The following is a 16,929-nucleotide window of genomic DNA, read 5'->3' on the forward strand; positions in this document are numbered from 1 at the left end:
ACTGAAGTGTTTAAACCTGACTGGCTTTGATCACTCGAGGGCTTTCTGCCTTTAGTTCTTGGAAAGCTAACTGAAAAAAGATGACTGAAAAGCTACAATTCTGCTTTTATTGTCGGTTCTTTGTTTTCATTTGAATGTTGATTTTTAGTCAACAAAAAATCTGAACTGAAATGTAAGTGGGAAACGTTTTTAAACAAGACGGAAATTCCGAGTTTTTTTGCAAATTTGAAGCATTTTATCTAATGGTATTTCTAATGTAATACCTGATGGTTCAAAAAAGACAACTGTGCCATTGTTGTTGTCTTGTATACAAGCAAATGGAATAGAGAGATAAGTTCACGCTACTAATTCTTTTATTTCCCCCATGTCTGGTCATGATTTATTATTTATAGATGTAATGTACACTCATAGCATTTTTCCTAGAAAATCACAATGAGAGTTGGTTTAATATTCAGAATTTTCCCCAGTGAATAAAATCTTTTCAGCATATTTTTTTGTCTGTATCAGAAAAGGCTTTGTTTACATCAAAAATTAAGGAATATAGGTAGCACTTGGCATTTATCATAAGATAAGATAACTGTGCTCTTTGTTATCAAAATTGAAAATTAGATTAAAAACTGAATAATGGAAGATGTCAGTTCATTATTTCTAGAAGAGCTTAGTTTTTTAATATCACAACTTCAGTAATACAGAACTATGCTAATTATTTATTTGGACATTATACAGTCTTATCAATCTAAGAGCCAGCTCTCCATAAAAAAAACCCCAAAAAGTGGGAAATAAACCTAATGTTAAAAATTGTGGTTCTTGATAATGTGGAACAACAAGTGAAACACGTCCTCTGTTATGCAGGTGTCAGATACTTAGTGACCTGTTCTTATACTCAAATAACATGTGTTCTAAGCTGTGCTGCAGGCTTTTATTCATTGTCCTAACAATTTCCATGAGTATGATTTAACTTAATTTTTCTTTAGTATAAAATTAGGTAAATGCACCTGATGGCTGTTTCTATTTTATGCTGAATTAAAAATAAAGTTAGATCAGATGGAGCCAGAACTGCATTTAGTCAAATATTGCAAAGCCAGCTTCATTAATTTCACTGGTGCAGATAGCCAAGCAGGATACTAAAACTTCATGGAGAGAGGAAAATTATGTTTGCAGACCTTGTAACTATTGAAAGGATTTACTGGATTTCATTTTGAAATAATGTTTTCTTATTCTATTAAAGGTTCTAAAAATCAGAAGCATGTCTTAAGACCAGAGTCTCTTGAAGGAACAGATGAAGAGGATCCAGTTACAGCACTGGAGTGGGACCCTTTGTCAACTGACTACCTTCTTGTTGCTAATTTACATAATGGTATTCGACTAGTTGACTCTGAATCTTTGTCCTGTATCACAACTTTTAATTTTCCTAGTGCAGCAGCATCTGTTCAGTGTTTGGCTTGGGTTCCTAGTGCACCTGGAATGTTCATAACTGGAGGTAAGCCTTTTATTTCCTGATTTATACAAAGGTAATAAATATAGGACTGAGTCTTCAAAAATTATACTTCAAGTCTCATCTTTCCATTTCTTAAAATTTCTACGAATAAAACCATACATGCATTGTAAAAAAAATAAAGGGGAAAAAAAAAGGAAAAAAATAATATAAAACTGCACTCAGCTTTTTTTGAATTTATTTTTGTATTTGTTGGGTATATAAACAAGTAACTTTTAACCGTTTTTTATACTAAATAATATTTTCTTCATGTGCATGTTAGCGACAAATGTGAGAGTTATTGTGGGAAGGGGAATAGTAATGCATTATCCTAGTGGATGTCACTCCTTGCTCACCAGCTTACCTTTATCTTCAGAAGGATTTTTTAAAAATTACTGTATTTCCCACTTTTCTACACCAGAGACACTAGTGCTCAGGTTGAAGAACTAATGAATAAGGAAACTGAGACTGTGAGGTTATTTTATAACAAGAGGTGTTCCATGGAGTTTTTTTACTGAAGCTTAAATAACTAATGCTAATAACTATTTTGCTAATAATTATTAGTGATGCTACCATGGAAATGACATTGTTTGCTTTTAAAATTCTTCTGAGGATTCATGTAGTTTTTTGATTAAACTAGCCCTTAGATTGCATACCTGTATTAGAATAAAGAGAATAATAAAAAATAAATTGTTTTTTGTGTTTCCTTAACCCTCAGATTCTCAGGTCGGGGTGTTACGTATTTGGAACGTTTCACGTACAACACCTATAGATAACTTTAAATTGAAGAAAACTGGTTTCCATGGTTTGCATGTGCTAAGTTCTCCTCCAAAGAAAAAGTGTAAGTGTAGTTTTTATTAATAGTCATTCAGTGAAATGGCTGCAACTTAAATTCTTGCTTGTGAATCTTGTTATATGTGAGTTGGTTTCTTAAGTTTTTGTCAGCTTTCTTAATTAAAGAAAGTACCCTCTGTTGACAGTGGACTAGATAAATGTGTAAAGGATCAAGCACTTTATAAAGTTCTTCTTCAATAGGTCAGGCTGCATAAAGGATTTTTCCATTTCTTTTTTTTTTAATCTCATCAGAATACAAAGCATTTACTTTTTCTAATTGTTAATTATTTATAGTTGGAAAAAAAAATCTGTATATATCTTTTTGCTTTATTTTGTTAAGCATGTTTGTCACAGTATCCTACTAAAAATCACCACACATCGTCAACAAGTGAGGCTGTTCCTCCTCCAACTTTTACCCAAAACCAAGCGTTTTCCCTTCCTCCTGGACATGCTGTCTGTTGCTTCATGGATGGTGGAGTGGGACTTTATGACATGGGAGCCAAAAAGTGGGATTTTCTTAGAGATTTGGTACGTTACACCTCTATTTTTTCATTCAGGTATTTTTTACCAAAAGGGCAAAAATTATTTATGTTTAAAAATATATATTTTTCTTGGTTGTTTTGTTTTTTTTTTTTTAGCTTAACTTGTTTAATTCTGTTTTTTTAGCAACTCAGTTCCAATGGGAAATGCTAACAGGTCCCTGGTATTGGATCACTGTTGTTTTGGAACATAACTTTTCTGTATTCAATAATGATCTGTGACGGGACGAGTGTTACCATCTGAGCTATTTTATGCTTTTTAATTTTGACTGATGAGCTAGATTTTTTGGAACTGATAATTGATCTGACAGGTTATAAAGACAATGTATTTTGGAGTTTGATCTAGAGTTGGACTTCCGAAAAAAATACGAAAGGTAATAAAAATGGATTAAATATTTGTTTCATTTAAGGGACATATTGAGACCATCTTTGATTGCAAATTCAAACCTGATAACCCTGATCTTCTTGCTACAGCTTCATTTGATGGCACAATAAAAGTTTGGGACATAAATACTTTAACAGCGGTTTACACATCTCCTGGTAATGAGGGGGTTATTTATTCCCTTTCTTGGGCTCCAGGTAAGAATATTTTGTGTAAGGTCTAAACGCTCTTTGTATTAGCATTGACTAGCAGCAACTTGTGTTATAAAAGTATTTGTTTTAAATAGAAGGGTCACATACAAGGTTTAGATATACTGAACTGTTTTCTGTTAAGCCAGTAGAATTCAATGCTCCAGACTTTGTTAAGGCTTCCCCTTATGACAAGTGATCTCAGTGTTTCACACTGGTTCGGACTGGAGGGAGGAAAATCTGCAGAGCCTTTCTAGCATGACATTATGCAGCTGTTGAAAAGGCTTTCTTTGCATGGGAAGTGGCTGGTTAAGGAGCTGGGATTCTATTTTGTGCTGAAAAAGTGGAAGATAGGTGTCTGGTTCTTCTTCTTTGTGCATGATTCTAATCACTGAAAAGCTCTGCTTTTACTTTGTTAGAACAGAAAGTATCTTTTCTGTAAAGCATCTGCTTTTTCTTGTAGAAGTGACTGCAGTCACTGGGAATAGTTCTTAAAACTGTTCTGCCAACCCACTAAAGTGAACCTGGGAGTATATTTGTGACAGTTACTGATGTCACAATATGATGATCTCTAGACTTTCCACTGTGTTTTAATTCTTTGGACAGCAGATGCCTTTTTTAATGTAAATAATTTGTCTCACTGCCTTCTCCCCAATACTTTTACACTCTAAAGCTGATAGGAAAAAATAATGTAATAGGAAGCTTCATGTAGTTTGCATATGTGACCTGAATTTGTACTTTTTTTCATTCCAGAGGACCTCTTGCACCTTGTTCCTCTTCACAAATGATTTGTTTTACTAAATGGAAATTACAGCAATATGAATTACAGTGTTTTGTGCTGTTTTGAAATTTAAATTCAGTTTGTAGTACTATCTCACACTTAGATAACAGGTTTTTTACTAGTGGGGTGATTTTCAAATCTCAAATTCAGTTTATTGTGATTGTTGTTGTTGTTGTTGTTTTTGTTGTTGTTATTATTATTATTATTTTAAAAAAGTTAAATTTAAGCTAATTGGAAGCATGTGCTTCAACTTCGTTTCTTCGCTACCCTGTCCAAGAGTTCCTGTCTATCCCAGACAGAACTTTTTCTATTTCTTTGACATCCCTTGCTCCTAGAGAGTTCCTTTCCACCTTTGTACTCTCACTTTGTACTCTTCTTTCCTAATATATAGCCCAATGCCTGCCACCATTTGTATTTGGTATCAAAAGACCTTTGAACGTAGCGATGACATTTTTTTAATTGTTTTTCCCCTATCTTGAATCTCTTCCATTTTTTATATGCACCTTTCTAGAATCCTGCATAGATTGCCTTTTCTGTCTCTGAGGTGTGGTTTAAATAAGTTAAAATATTTATATAAATGTCCTTATAGCTTTTTAGGAAAAGTATAGCTGTATTGGGGTAGAAGGTCACTGTGGTGTGAGAGTTTGTGGCGTTTGGATTAGGTTTGAATTTAGTTTTCTGTTTCTTATTCTGGAGTCAATATGCCCCATTTTTCTGCCCAGTAGAGTGTGGTAACAGATTCAGATACATTCTTGATGGGTTTAGGAACTGTTGTGGTTTGAGATCAAGACAACAAAGTATTCTTTCCTTCTCTGCTGCATTGTTCCTGATATATTTTACATTTTGAAACTTGGAGATTGTATCTCTTTTTCCATTTGAGTCTTCTGCATCGTGGACATGATTTTCTTTGACACCTTTCAGCATGCATTGAGAATACTTTTGCAACAATACAACTCATACTTCGCCCTTTTATCAAAATAGGAATGTTGTTAAGCATGTCAGATTTTTGTTGAAACTGGTATTTGTCACAGTATCAGATGCTGGCCTTAAAACTATTAACAGCTTTTGTTAACGTGACAATGATGTCTTCTGATTGTATTTTATACTTTAAAATAGAAGTATATTAGTGAAACAATATTGTGATCTTATATTTATTGTGAGATCTTACAAATCTCTTTCTGTAAAGGAGATCTGAACTGCATAGCAGGTGCAACATCCAGAAATGGTGGCTTCATCTGGGATGTCAAAAAAGGCAAAATGATAACCAGATTCAGTGAGGTAAGATGAGATTCCATCTCTTTCATCTAAAAGTTGGTTGTTCCTTTAGTGACAATAAATAAAGATGGGTTTAAGTTCATCTGTTTTTTAAAGGTGCTGTAACATTAAATTATAGAGAAATAATTATGTGGGTGACATTTTATCTCTGAGACAGAAATATTTTCACTTCCTCCAAGTTTGTGGCATAAGAATGATGAAGCACCACATTGTTTCCTTTATCTTAAAATTGGTCCTGTAGTGATACACACAAAAGTGCAGCATACTAAGCAGGATGCCTTATTTTGAATCTTGCCACATAGTAACTGGAGTCTATGCCGGCATTTACAAATCCCATTTTATTAATTTAAATGTTATTTAATACTGTGTGGTGGTATTTTGTACTATTTTATTATATTCTTAATGTATAGCTGTGATCTTCAGATTACACAGACATGATTAACTATGGCATCTGCATCAGAGGACAAAGGATGCTCTTTAAGAAGACAGCTTAGGAGGGTGGGGTGCGGGCAGAAAACAAACATACATCGATACATTCAGGAGCTCTTGAGTTCTAACTCATAAGATTTGCACTTGTGCTACTATAGTCCTGGTCCTGATACCCATCCCACTTAAGTTTTTACAGACCACAATTATTCATGTCCACTAGCTTCTTTATTCCAACAAGTACTTAACCTTTATTCAAGCCTTTAGGCTCACATAGTTATGAGTTGCTCATTCTTCAGCTTAACCCATTTTTGTCTCTTGGATGCTGGAGACTATGGCAGTTTTACTGTCTCTCTTCTCAGTCCCAGTTTTTGGGATTCTTAAAGCTATACTGAGGCCTTGTTATAACGTGGTTTTGTACAGTATACATTACTGGGAGAAAAGTGCTGAAGCACACTGGAGAATAAAATAAAACAGATGAGTCGATAGATGAGAGAAAAAAGGGGTGAATTATTTCTTATTGATAGGTATTTTGCATTTTTTGAAGCATGGAAAGAATGGAATCTTCTGCATTGCCTGGAGTCATAAAGATTCCAAAAGAATAGCAACCTGCAGCAGTGATGGATTTTGGTGAGTGTTATTGGAAGAAAAAAAAGTATTACTAAATGCACTTATCAAGTCAGTGAACTTTGACAGCACTGTCAGTGACACATTTTAAAACTGTTCATACTGGCCAGAATTTGGATTCTGTTAATCCTCTGTACATGTTAGGATATATTTTTCATGATTTTTAGTAGTAGTAGTAGTAGTAGTAGTAGTGAAACTGAGTACTGATTTTTGTTTAACTGAGAATATTCTTCTACATTTCTTACCTGTAAATACAGAGGACACTTTTCAAAAGCTATCCCACTTTGCTTGTCTTAGTTTTTAAAATATTTTTTTAAGCTTTTTATTTCAACAACAAGTTATCCCTAGCTACCACTTAGATTTTTCGGTCCATGAGAATCCTTTTAGAGAAGAAGGTACCACAGTGGACATTTTTACAGCCCCTCTGAAGGAACATGAACTCTGAAGTCCAATTAAACGTTTTGTTGGGAAATACAGAGTTAGCCTTTTAGTTGAGTGGGTGTAGGAATTAAGATTTCTCTTATTCTTTCTGTATGCATTTTGGTTTTGCTATCTGGCTGGTTTTTACAGCATCAAACCTCACCTCTGGATAACCCTATTCAGAATGCTTTTTTCCTCATATTTCATTGTAATTGTTTTCAGTATTATTCGAACCATTGATGGCAAGGTTCTGCACAAGTACAAACATCCAGCTGCTGTGTTTGGCTGTGACTGGAGTCAAAACAACAAGTAAGTAAAAACTGACACAAATTAAGGATCAGTTTAAATTGACTTCCAATAAAATAACACAAAGTTACCTAGAATGAGTTTTTTACTTTGATATTAGAACACTGAAAATTTTTCTGTTCCACAATAGGATATGTCTTTTGCAGCTCGGTATTTCTAGTAGTATATTTCATTGCCCAGCATATCAATGTGTTGAGTAGGACAAGGACTACTTCACTCTCAAAAGAGGATTTTTTTCATATTGATGGAAGAAAATAAAATTCTCTGGCTGAATATATAGCGGGGAAGCATACATTCAGTACCAGGAAACTGAGGTTTAAATTGGCTTCCTTTTAATGGTGCATAAGCAGAAGAGGAAGCAGGTAACTAACTACACTGTGGTATATGTCGATTTTGAAAATAATTCCTAATAATAACATGAAATTTTTGTCAAAAAACAATTATTCAGTAATTCAGTCTCTTAATAGTTGTGTTGGGTGCTTGGTCACATTCCGTCCTATTCCTTGTTGCGACTAATGGATCTTTATCAGGTTGGGGGTTTTTCTCATTTAGTATATTTAATTGAATTATCAGTAATTATGTCATAAACAGACAAAGGATAAGCAAAAAATATCCTACTTCTTAAAATTGCAAAATATGCATCGCTTTTATTTTTAAGTGCCTTTGGTTATCCCAGTGACTAAAGATTTTACTATTTTTTGCAGAGATATGATAGCAACTGGTTGTGAGGATAAAAATGTTCGTGTTTACTACTTGGCAACCAGCTCAGATCAGCCACTGAAAGTTTTTACAGGGCACACTGCAAAGGTGTTTCATGTACGCTGGTCTCCCCTGAGAGAAGGAATCCTCTGCAGCGGCTCTGATGACGGGTGTGTTTTTCTGAACTATTATAAAATTAAAAACCTCAAGCAAAACTAATAGAGAAACTTCAGAGCTTTAGTTGTACTGGTGCTGGCACCTTCAAAAACTCTGAGACTAATATAGTAATAATCATATTTCAGTAGGTGATTTAATGGACATAGGTCTTTTTTGTCCTGTTTCAGTACTGTTCGAATATGGGATTATACACAGGATGCTTGTATAAATATTCTCAGTGGACATACAGCTCCAGTACGGGGACTGTTGTGGAATCCTGAAATTCCTTACCTTCTAATATCTGGTAGTTGGGACTATACAATTCGAGTCTGGGACACAAGAGATGGAACATGTTTGGCCACAGTTTATGATCATGGTGCAGATGTATATGGTAATATTTTAAATTCTGTTTTATTTCTGTATTGAAATGCAGTTTTAAATATCTGAAAAATTATAAAATAATTTAATCAAACTGGTTATTACACAAACTTAATTATGGAATTACAGTTTTAAATGTCCTCTTTACTAGGATTAACATGTCATCCTAGTCGTCCATTTACCATGGCATCTTGCTCTCGTGACTCAACTGTGAGACTCTGGTCATTGACACCTCTTATAAGCCCTCTACAAATTAATATCTTAGCAGATAGATGTTGGGATGAGATTATTGGTAATACAGGTAAGTAAATGGTATACACTGTTGTTTCATTTTCTGTATGTTAATTTTTTTTTTTCCCCTTTTTTTTTCAATTTTCATGTATAAATCTTTGTGTGTGTTAGATCGTGCTGTGGAATCTGGTGCTCCTCCTTTGCTGTGTGGTAAAGTTTCCAGGGATATTAAACAAGAAGTGGAAAAATTGACCAGAAATATTCGAGGAAAAAAGCTAAGGTGGTTTTCAGAGTGTTTTTCAGTAAGTATTCTGCAAACTTAAGGATGTTGTCAGTGTGCGTGATTTTCACTTCTGAAATCAATCACCAGAACTGCAATTTCTTTCTTTTCTATCTTTCTTTATATGTCTTTTTTTTTTCCCCTTTTCTGTCTTTCTTAAAGGAAGCTCAAAATATGTGCAGATATCTACTCTCTCTGTTAACAGTTCTGCATGCAAGTGTCCGTGGCTGAATTGTCTGTCAGTTACAAGCACCACTGTTTCACACAGTGAAATAGGTGGGATGATTAAATTTTCCATAGGAGAAGTTTGATTTGACAACAATTTTCTGTTGAAGAAAATTAAAATATATCTTTTGTCAAACTGTACTGGAGTTTTAAATTTTAGTCCATCAAAGGGACTCTCTTATTACAGATAAGATTTGTACTGCCCAAGAGTCTGTGCCCAATAGCTGTATTACCTTCCAAGAGCTGTAGAAGTATGCCATGCACCAGTATCCATCTATTGCCTTTGGTTCATTGCATAGTATTTCCTATAAATCACTACAGCCTCTCTGTGCAATTCAGTTAAAAACACAAGCTACTGGTCTCTGTGAGTGCTTTCCTGCATAGGAGCTGAAATTGAGGCAGAATAAGGACAAAAATGACCTAGAACTACAGCTTGTATCAAGCACTGTTGTAATTTGTCAATATATTGATCTATGAAGACCTAGTTCATCCAAAATACTGGTTTTGATTTCTAGCTAAATTGAATTGTATGATTTAGAAATGCTGAAACACTATTCCTCAATTACAAACCTTGAATTTTACCATTTATTAAAAATAAATTTTTGTAGAATTCCTGGTTTTACAGACGTTACACATTTTGATGTCCCATGTCAATTTGAGAGTAAAACTGTTTTAAGAATATTAGAATTACCCAGGAAGAAAAACTTAAAAAACTTTTTGAGTCCAGAAAATAAAGTGATGTGTTAAAACTAGGGGAATCATGTTAAGAGTTTAAGGGTCTGTAAAAAGTTGGGGTTTTTTTTCTGCAGAGATCTTCTGCTTTTTACCAGCTCAGAAGTAATTGGACTTCTAAGCTTATAAACTTGTCTTAGAAAAGCTCCTTCAGGTCAAAAGTTCAGTGATTATTTTTCTGAAGCTTTTAATTACTTTCTTTATTCTGGATCTCACTGCGTGTTAAACCATTGTCCTAGTTATACTGAAGGATTGATTCCTTGATTGATTTATTGAGACCAATAAAAACGCTTAATTTTTTTTTTTTAAAGCTACTTTTATGGCCTGCAAGATTTTGTGCATACAGTTACACTATATATGTCTATTTTAAGATTTAATGTATTAGGCCAGATTGGGACAATCAATCCTTGAAGTTGTTTTTTACCTGGCTCACCTCTTTGGTTTTCAGCAAATGCTAACCAAGTACTGGGGCAGCAGTTGAATGCTTGCAGTAGTCACCAGATAGCTTGGGAGCAAAAAGTAAAACTGATGAGGAGCTGTCATTTATGTCTGCTCATAATTCATGGATCTTGATTTATCTTCAAAGCCTTGAAGAAAATTGAAGGAGTTGTAGTATCTGAACTAATTCTTGTCGTCATAGTAAAGCTAGTATTGAAATGGTGTGAAATTATATTTCTTTAAAATGACTGACATGTTTTGATGTCTTTATAAGTTCAATATCCTCTTGAATATTACTGTAATACAACTCTTCCCTAACAATTTTAGCCTCCAGGCGGCAGCAAAAATTTATGGGATTTAGTTGCTGTAATAAAAGGACAGGATGACAGTTTGCTTCCACAAAACTACTGCAAAGGAATTATGCATATGAAACATCTCGTTAGATATAGAATGGTAAGTGAAGCATAAATGGCATGTGAACATGTTTGGTAATCCATATAGTACTTTACTCTTTTAAAATAACATTTAATGCTTTAAAATGATTTATCTAGAAAAAAATTTTGAAAAGAATGAAAAGAAATTGCAAAGCGAGCATCACTTCCGCTTGAACTGTGAAGCGAGATTGTCTTCCCTGTTACAGAGACCATAATTTTATATTCAGTAAAGTTAAATTATTTGGTTATTAAACATGAAGCTTGCAATTATAGTTAGGTGCAGGGACAGAGAAATTCATGGCTGAAAATGGAGAAGAGTCAGCAGAAATGTGTTCTGTAGCTGTCTGGAAGCTGAAAACAAGAGCCTGTCATTAATACAGGTATGCAATTAAAGAATGACTCAGATATGAATAGGAAATTCAAGTACTAGGTCACAAATTTACTAGAAGTTGCATATATGAATATGCAACCAGACATACAATTTGTTCAGAATATGAAGATACTTTTGGGATACTAAAGAATCCCATACTTCAATGACTGGGTTGAAAGTAGAGGAAGAATATCTGTTGGTATGGATCAGGAAATGTGTAATGCTGCCACCCCAGGAGCTAAATACATGCCTGGCATCACCTGGCTTGCTGTTGCAGTCTGTCTCTTTTGCAAAATCATGAACTCTTAAAGAGCATCCTACATACCTACAAATCTTAATTGATGGAAGTTTTCTGTTGGTGATGTTAAGTGTAGGAGCAGCTACTCTGCCAATGCTATGAATCTTGTGGGAGTGTACAGTCCTGTGTGCAAAAACCAGTTTTCTCAGGCAGTTCTCCCAAGAAGGGGCAATTAATTCTTTACCCAGGTAGTGCAAGCAGTCTCTTTATCCCTGTATCATTATTTCATGCATTTATAACTCAGGTGACCTAGAGTAACTAAAGTAATTGCTGATCATTCTATGGATCTCGGTGAAGTGTTTATGTTAATTAAAACCTTTTTGTCCCTTATTTGCTGACTTGGAATCTTGTTTGACAGCTTTAAGAGAAAGTAGGGTTAGGGTGATGCTAGCTGCTTGTTTATGGCTACTAATAGCTTCTTTTTCCCCTGGGAAACTAGATCATGGAATTGCAGCACCTTCAGGATGAAGTAGGGACCTAGAGGAAGTGTATTTTTCTGTTTCTACAGTACACACAGAGGATACATTGGAGACTTTAGTATGAAAATGATAAAAAAAATAGAGGTGCAAAGTAAAAAAGTAACAGTTTACTGAAAAAAAACAGATCATTTGCCTTTCTCAGCAGCTGTCATTGGTCTACAGCTGTTATTGGCAGTTTACTTTGGTGAAGCCAAACACCATCTCATATGCATTGATGTTAGGGAGTTAAACAGAACTCTTGGAATGTGAAGTGAAACTCCTTTGGTTTGATTTGGTTTTGGTTTTTGGGTCTTCTTGTGTTTGTTTGTTTGTAATGTTTGGGTTTTTTTGTTTGGTTGTTTTTTGTTGGGTTTTTGTTTGTTTGTTTTGGATTTTTATATTAAATGTGATTCTGTTGTAGTGTGTTTCTTAAACTCTACAAGATGAAGAAATTAAGGCTGTTTTTGCCAACTAATATAAAATTACAGTGAGTTGGAATATAAATTATTTATTGGTCACATGGTGAATGGGCTAGGACACATGGATGAGTTTATGGTCTGTCTTTATTTGGGCTTCCATACCCCATTTTTGACTATATCATCTGTGTTCAAAAATTTTTCTTTTTTATTTCAAAAATATCAAGATTTTTAAGATGGACTTGTTAGTGAATTACATATGAGAAAAAAGTAGTGAAAAAATTATACAAAAGAGAGTAAAGGAAGATGATAGAAGAAATAGTGTGTGCAACAAAACACTGACACAATTACTATAAAAATACAAATAGTTCCATGTAATCTCACTGTAGTCTACTCCAGGGAGCCTTTTCTCAAAAGCGTATTTTCTTAAATTGTAGCTTTTATTTTCCATTATAACGTTTGACTGAAGTTTGTTCTTAGAAAAACTTTTCATCACATAAAACTGTACTCCCTTTTAATTCTTACAATTTTTATTTTTTTTCCCCCCTCAGTCCCAGGCACAAGAACTGACAACAGTAAAAATGTCCAAGTTTGGAGGTGGTATTGGTGCACCAAGCAAAGAGGAGAGGCTCAAAGAAGCTGCAGAAATACATTTAAGATTAGGACAAATTCAGCGGTATTGTGAACTAATGGTAGAACTTGGAGAGGTAAAATATCAGAACATTTTTGAACAACAATAAAATATGAAGGTTTCTGAAAACCAGATACCCTTCCAAAGATGAAGTAGCAACAAAATGGGTCAAAATTCCTGGAAAGAGTAATCTTGACCCAATTATATTATTTTTAACATATAATGTCTAATGCATAGCTCATTTCTTATTTAGCTTCGTGACAAAGTTCTTTTTAATGGAAGACACATGAAAGTAGTTAAAAATACATCTGTTTCTCAAAATAAAATGATCAGGTTAAATATATTATTTCTTTCTTCTAGTGGGACAAAGCTCTCTCTGTTGCACCTGGTGTATCAATGAAATATTGGAGGAAGTTAATGCAAAGGTAAGCTAGTAAAGATATAGTGCCAAATTGTATGTTCTGTCCATGAAAGGACACATACAAGTAGGAAGGATGGATACTAGTATCAGTTGTACTTGGCTTTTGTTAAAACATTCTATTTATGTTACATTTTGTTCTGTAAATTTTGGGATGGAACTGTCAGGTTTTTGTACAATGATTTTGTGTACAGGAATCAAGTTAAAGGTTGAGCATAAATTGTAAATTTAACAGGAAACTTCAATGCAGTTTGCAAGTCTTGGGAAGTGGGGAAAGGCAGATGGACTTCAGTGATCTTTGTATCATTTCATCTACCACTTATACAAAAAAAATTATTTTAATGATCATCTACATGTGTAGGTCTTTCTTGTTTGTTTATTCATTTGTTTAATTAGAAGAGCTGATCAGCTAATTCAGGAAGAAAATGATGATGTCATCCCATACTGCATAGCTATTGGAGATGTGAAGAAGCTGATTTCTTTCTTTACTTCAAGAGGGCAGCTTAAAGAGGCTCTACTTGTTGCACAGGTATTATTACATGTAACAGTGTGGGAGGTGTATTTAGCTCTTTGTTTCTAACTCTGAAGATGACAAGCACATTTAAAAGTGTAGCTCTGCTCACTTTTGCAAAATGAATAAATAGTCGTACCCTACTCTTACTGTTTTATGCATGTTTTATGCAGAAGTGATAAAAATTTCTTACTAAAAATAAGTATTTCATGCTTACAGATTTTAATCCTGATTTGTCTGAATTGCAATCAAATGTCTATAATGAAAAGCAATGGTCGAAGTACAAAATTAACCTGATTTTTAGCAGTCAGTATTGTCCTTAATGTCTCAAACATGTAGGATTTCTCTTGTATTTCTCCTAAGGTCTTGGTTATACTGTATAATCTTTATATGAAACTGCTCAATTGCAGTCGTAAGTCAATACAGGAAGTCAAACTTTTAAATTAGTTCAAAAAGCAGTCTAAGAAAACACCAAGTGACCCTATGCTCCATATGCTTCCTAGGGTAAACACAAGTTAAAGGGTGCAAAAAACATGCAAGGCTTAAACTTTGTTTCGCTTTTTCTCATAATTCCTTTATTTTTGGGGGGCAGTTTCTGCATACTTAATATAGTTAGTGAAATAAACTGTCCAGATTTGTCACTGATACTTTCTCTAATTTCTACTTGTCCATGAATGGATGTGAATTTGTACTTTAGAAATTGTCCATCTGTATTTTGTTTGTCTTCTAATAGTAGCTAAATAGTGAGCAGAATGGAATATTGAGGTATGTTTAAATTTAACAAGTTACAGTGTTTGAACCTTAAAGCACTTTAAAGCTTTAGAAATATCTTCATTTTTCTTATAGGAAAGACATCACATGGGTTACCTTTATTACAATTCATAGAATACTCTTTGTCTCAAATGTTTAATCAGACAGTATTAAATGAAAGCAGAACCTTTTTTTCACTTTTAACTGGGCCCTGTGTTTTAATGTCATTATCCCAGCTATGCCTTAAAGCACATGAAAGAATTTCCTTTTAATCCACACAGGTCTCTTCTCACTTAATGTCAGAAATAGTCTGTTGTCAAACACAGAAAAGGTTCAGTTTATGCCACTATATAAACATTTCCAGATTGGCTAGTGTATCTACTGAGAAGTGTATAAGGAGTTTGTCCTTCATTCCTAGGGGAAGAAAAATCAAGTTTGTAGCCCACAGTGATGATTTTAAAAGCATAGTCTGATGCTGGAAACCCCCTGTACAAATTTGTAGGAAGGAAGAGGTCTCTTGCTTCTATAGAATTTTTGTGTGGCTGGCTAACACTTGACTAAGATTTTAGCTATGAGTAAGTTCATTGGTTTAAGTATTTCCTTCGTTTTACTTAGGCTTTTTATAAATCTTAGATTATTTTATCGTTGTTGAAAAATCACATTTCATGTTCATTTTGGCTGGTGTAATAATCCTTTGGGGGTTTTATTCAATTCTAGGCAGCTTGTGAGGGGAATATGCAGATGTTACCCCTTTCCACAAGTGGATCTTCAAATTCTGGTGAAAACAATACAGATGATTATAATGAGTAAGTTGTTCTAGTGCATATCTAAAGCCTCATATCAATGCAGACTGTAAAGTCATCCAGGGAGATAAACCATGGTCAATTAATTTGGCATCAGCAATCTGACAGAATTTGACAACAAAATACTGCATCTTCTAGCACTTAGTTGGTAGAATTACTACTAGCTGATGCTACCTACCCTGTATAATTCCCCAATGTGCCTTCTTTTAGCACCAAATGTATTTTTCATATGCATGTATTACAATTATAAATATCCTTTCCAATTACTTGATTTTTAAGGTGCATTCCTAGGTATTTAAATGTTTAAATATGTAGCATATTAAGCTAGAAATTTTTATATGTAGAGTAAAATTTAGCATTAGCAAGTATGTGTGAGGCTGTTTTATTCATCTTCAGCTCCTAAAGCTTCAGTGTTTATCAGTGAAGTTTCTGGCAATGTACACACTATAGGATATGTTTTCGTTCTGTGTGTGCATGAAAGAAAGAAGTCGTGTCTTCTTGTGTTAAAACAGTGCTGGAAAACCTAAATCACATTATCACGTTACTTGTAGTAACAAAATCAGCTTTGAGGCTGTGTAGTTACTTCAGTTAAATGTGTTGATTTTTAGTAATGAGTCTGAAGCAGTATTTCCATACTGATGGAGATTTTGAGGGAATGATCCACCTGAATATGCACCAACATAACTTGTGGATGAATCTCAAACTGCATTTTTAAAGCTAGTGGTGTCATTATCTGTAAGTCAAATACACAAATTTTAGGGTACAGATAAGAATGTGGTGGCTTGTATATAAATTAAGAATCAAAGAATTCTTACCTTTAATTGACTTCGCAGAATTCATGTTTTGTTCTTGCAGGCTCCTGCACGAGGTCAGTAAAGAACTGGCAGAATGGTATTTCCAGAATGGCCATGCTGTGCTTGCAGCATGTTGCCATCTGGCTGTTGAAAATATAGAGGTAATTTTTTTTTTCCTTCTATTTAAGTATGGAAAGTCCAACATTGACTTTCTTTTACATCTCCACATTAGCTGGTTTATAAAAAAATATATACATAAAATATAAAAAATATATACATATATATCACATTCTGAAATGTATTACTTATACATGGTATTTGATTCATATGTATCTATAATAGAGAGTTTGAGCCTTACAATATTGAAGCTAGTAGCAAAACTTCCTGATTCTCTTATATTCAAGATTTCTCTCATACATGGGAAGTAGTATGATATTATTTAATTGTATCTTCATATATACAGGATGTTGTTTATTGTTTATGGTGACTCAGAAGACCCATTCAGAACTTGAACTTTATTGTGCTATAAAATTGTAGTCCGTGCCTTGAAGAATTTGCAGTCTAAATGGTGAAGTGAATAGCAAAAAAACCTTATGCCTCACTACAAAAATAAGGCTGGCATAACATTTTATTGGATTTTAATTTTTCTTGTAGT

General features: G+C 34.0%; 1 protein-coding gene across 4 annotated transcripts in view; it reads left to right on the plus strand.

The window, feature by feature from the left end:
- The window catches only part of WDR17 (WD repeat domain 17), a 49,901-nt gene that overhangs the window by 21,235 nt on the left and 11,737 nt on the right, over positions 1-16,929 (plus strand). For all 4 annotated transcript variants that reach the window (XM_071743211.1, XM_071743209.1, XM_071743208.1 and 1 more), the window contains exons 5-21: positions 1,229-1,480; positions 2,193-2,315; positions 2,649-2,836; positions 3,258-3,426; positions 5,385-5,476; positions 6,447-6,529; positions 7,169-7,255; positions 7,957-8,121; positions 8,296-8,498; positions 8,637-8,786; positions 8,888-9,018; positions 10,719-10,844; positions 12,919-13,074; positions 13,359-13,423; positions 13,813-13,945; positions 15,395-15,483; positions 16,336-16,435. In XM_071743211.1, coding sequence (XP_071599312.1) covers positions 1,229-1,480; positions 2,193-2,315; positions 2,649-2,836; positions 3,258-3,426; positions 5,385-5,476; positions 6,447-6,529; positions 7,169-7,255; positions 7,957-8,121; positions 8,296-8,498; positions 8,637-8,786; positions 8,888-9,018; positions 10,719-10,844; positions 12,919-13,074; positions 13,359-13,423; positions 13,813-13,945; positions 15,395-15,483; positions 16,336-16,435 — 2,312 coding nt within the window. The remainder of the gene's footprint in view (positions 1-1,228; positions 1,481-2,192; positions 2,316-2,648; positions 2,837-3,257; positions 3,427-5,384; positions 5,477-6,446; positions 6,530-7,168; positions 7,256-7,956; positions 8,122-8,295; positions 8,499-8,636; positions 8,787-8,887; positions 9,019-10,718; positions 10,845-12,918; positions 13,075-13,358; positions 13,424-13,812; positions 13,946-15,394; positions 15,484-16,335; positions 16,436-16,929) is intronic.

This window comes from Heliangelus exortis, chromosome 4 (genome assembly GCF_036169615.1).
Source record: "Heliangelus exortis chromosome 4, bHelExo1.hap1, whole genome shotgun sequence".
NCBI lineage: Eukaryota > Metazoa > Chordata > Aves > Apodiformes > Trochilidae > Heliangelus > Heliangelus exortis.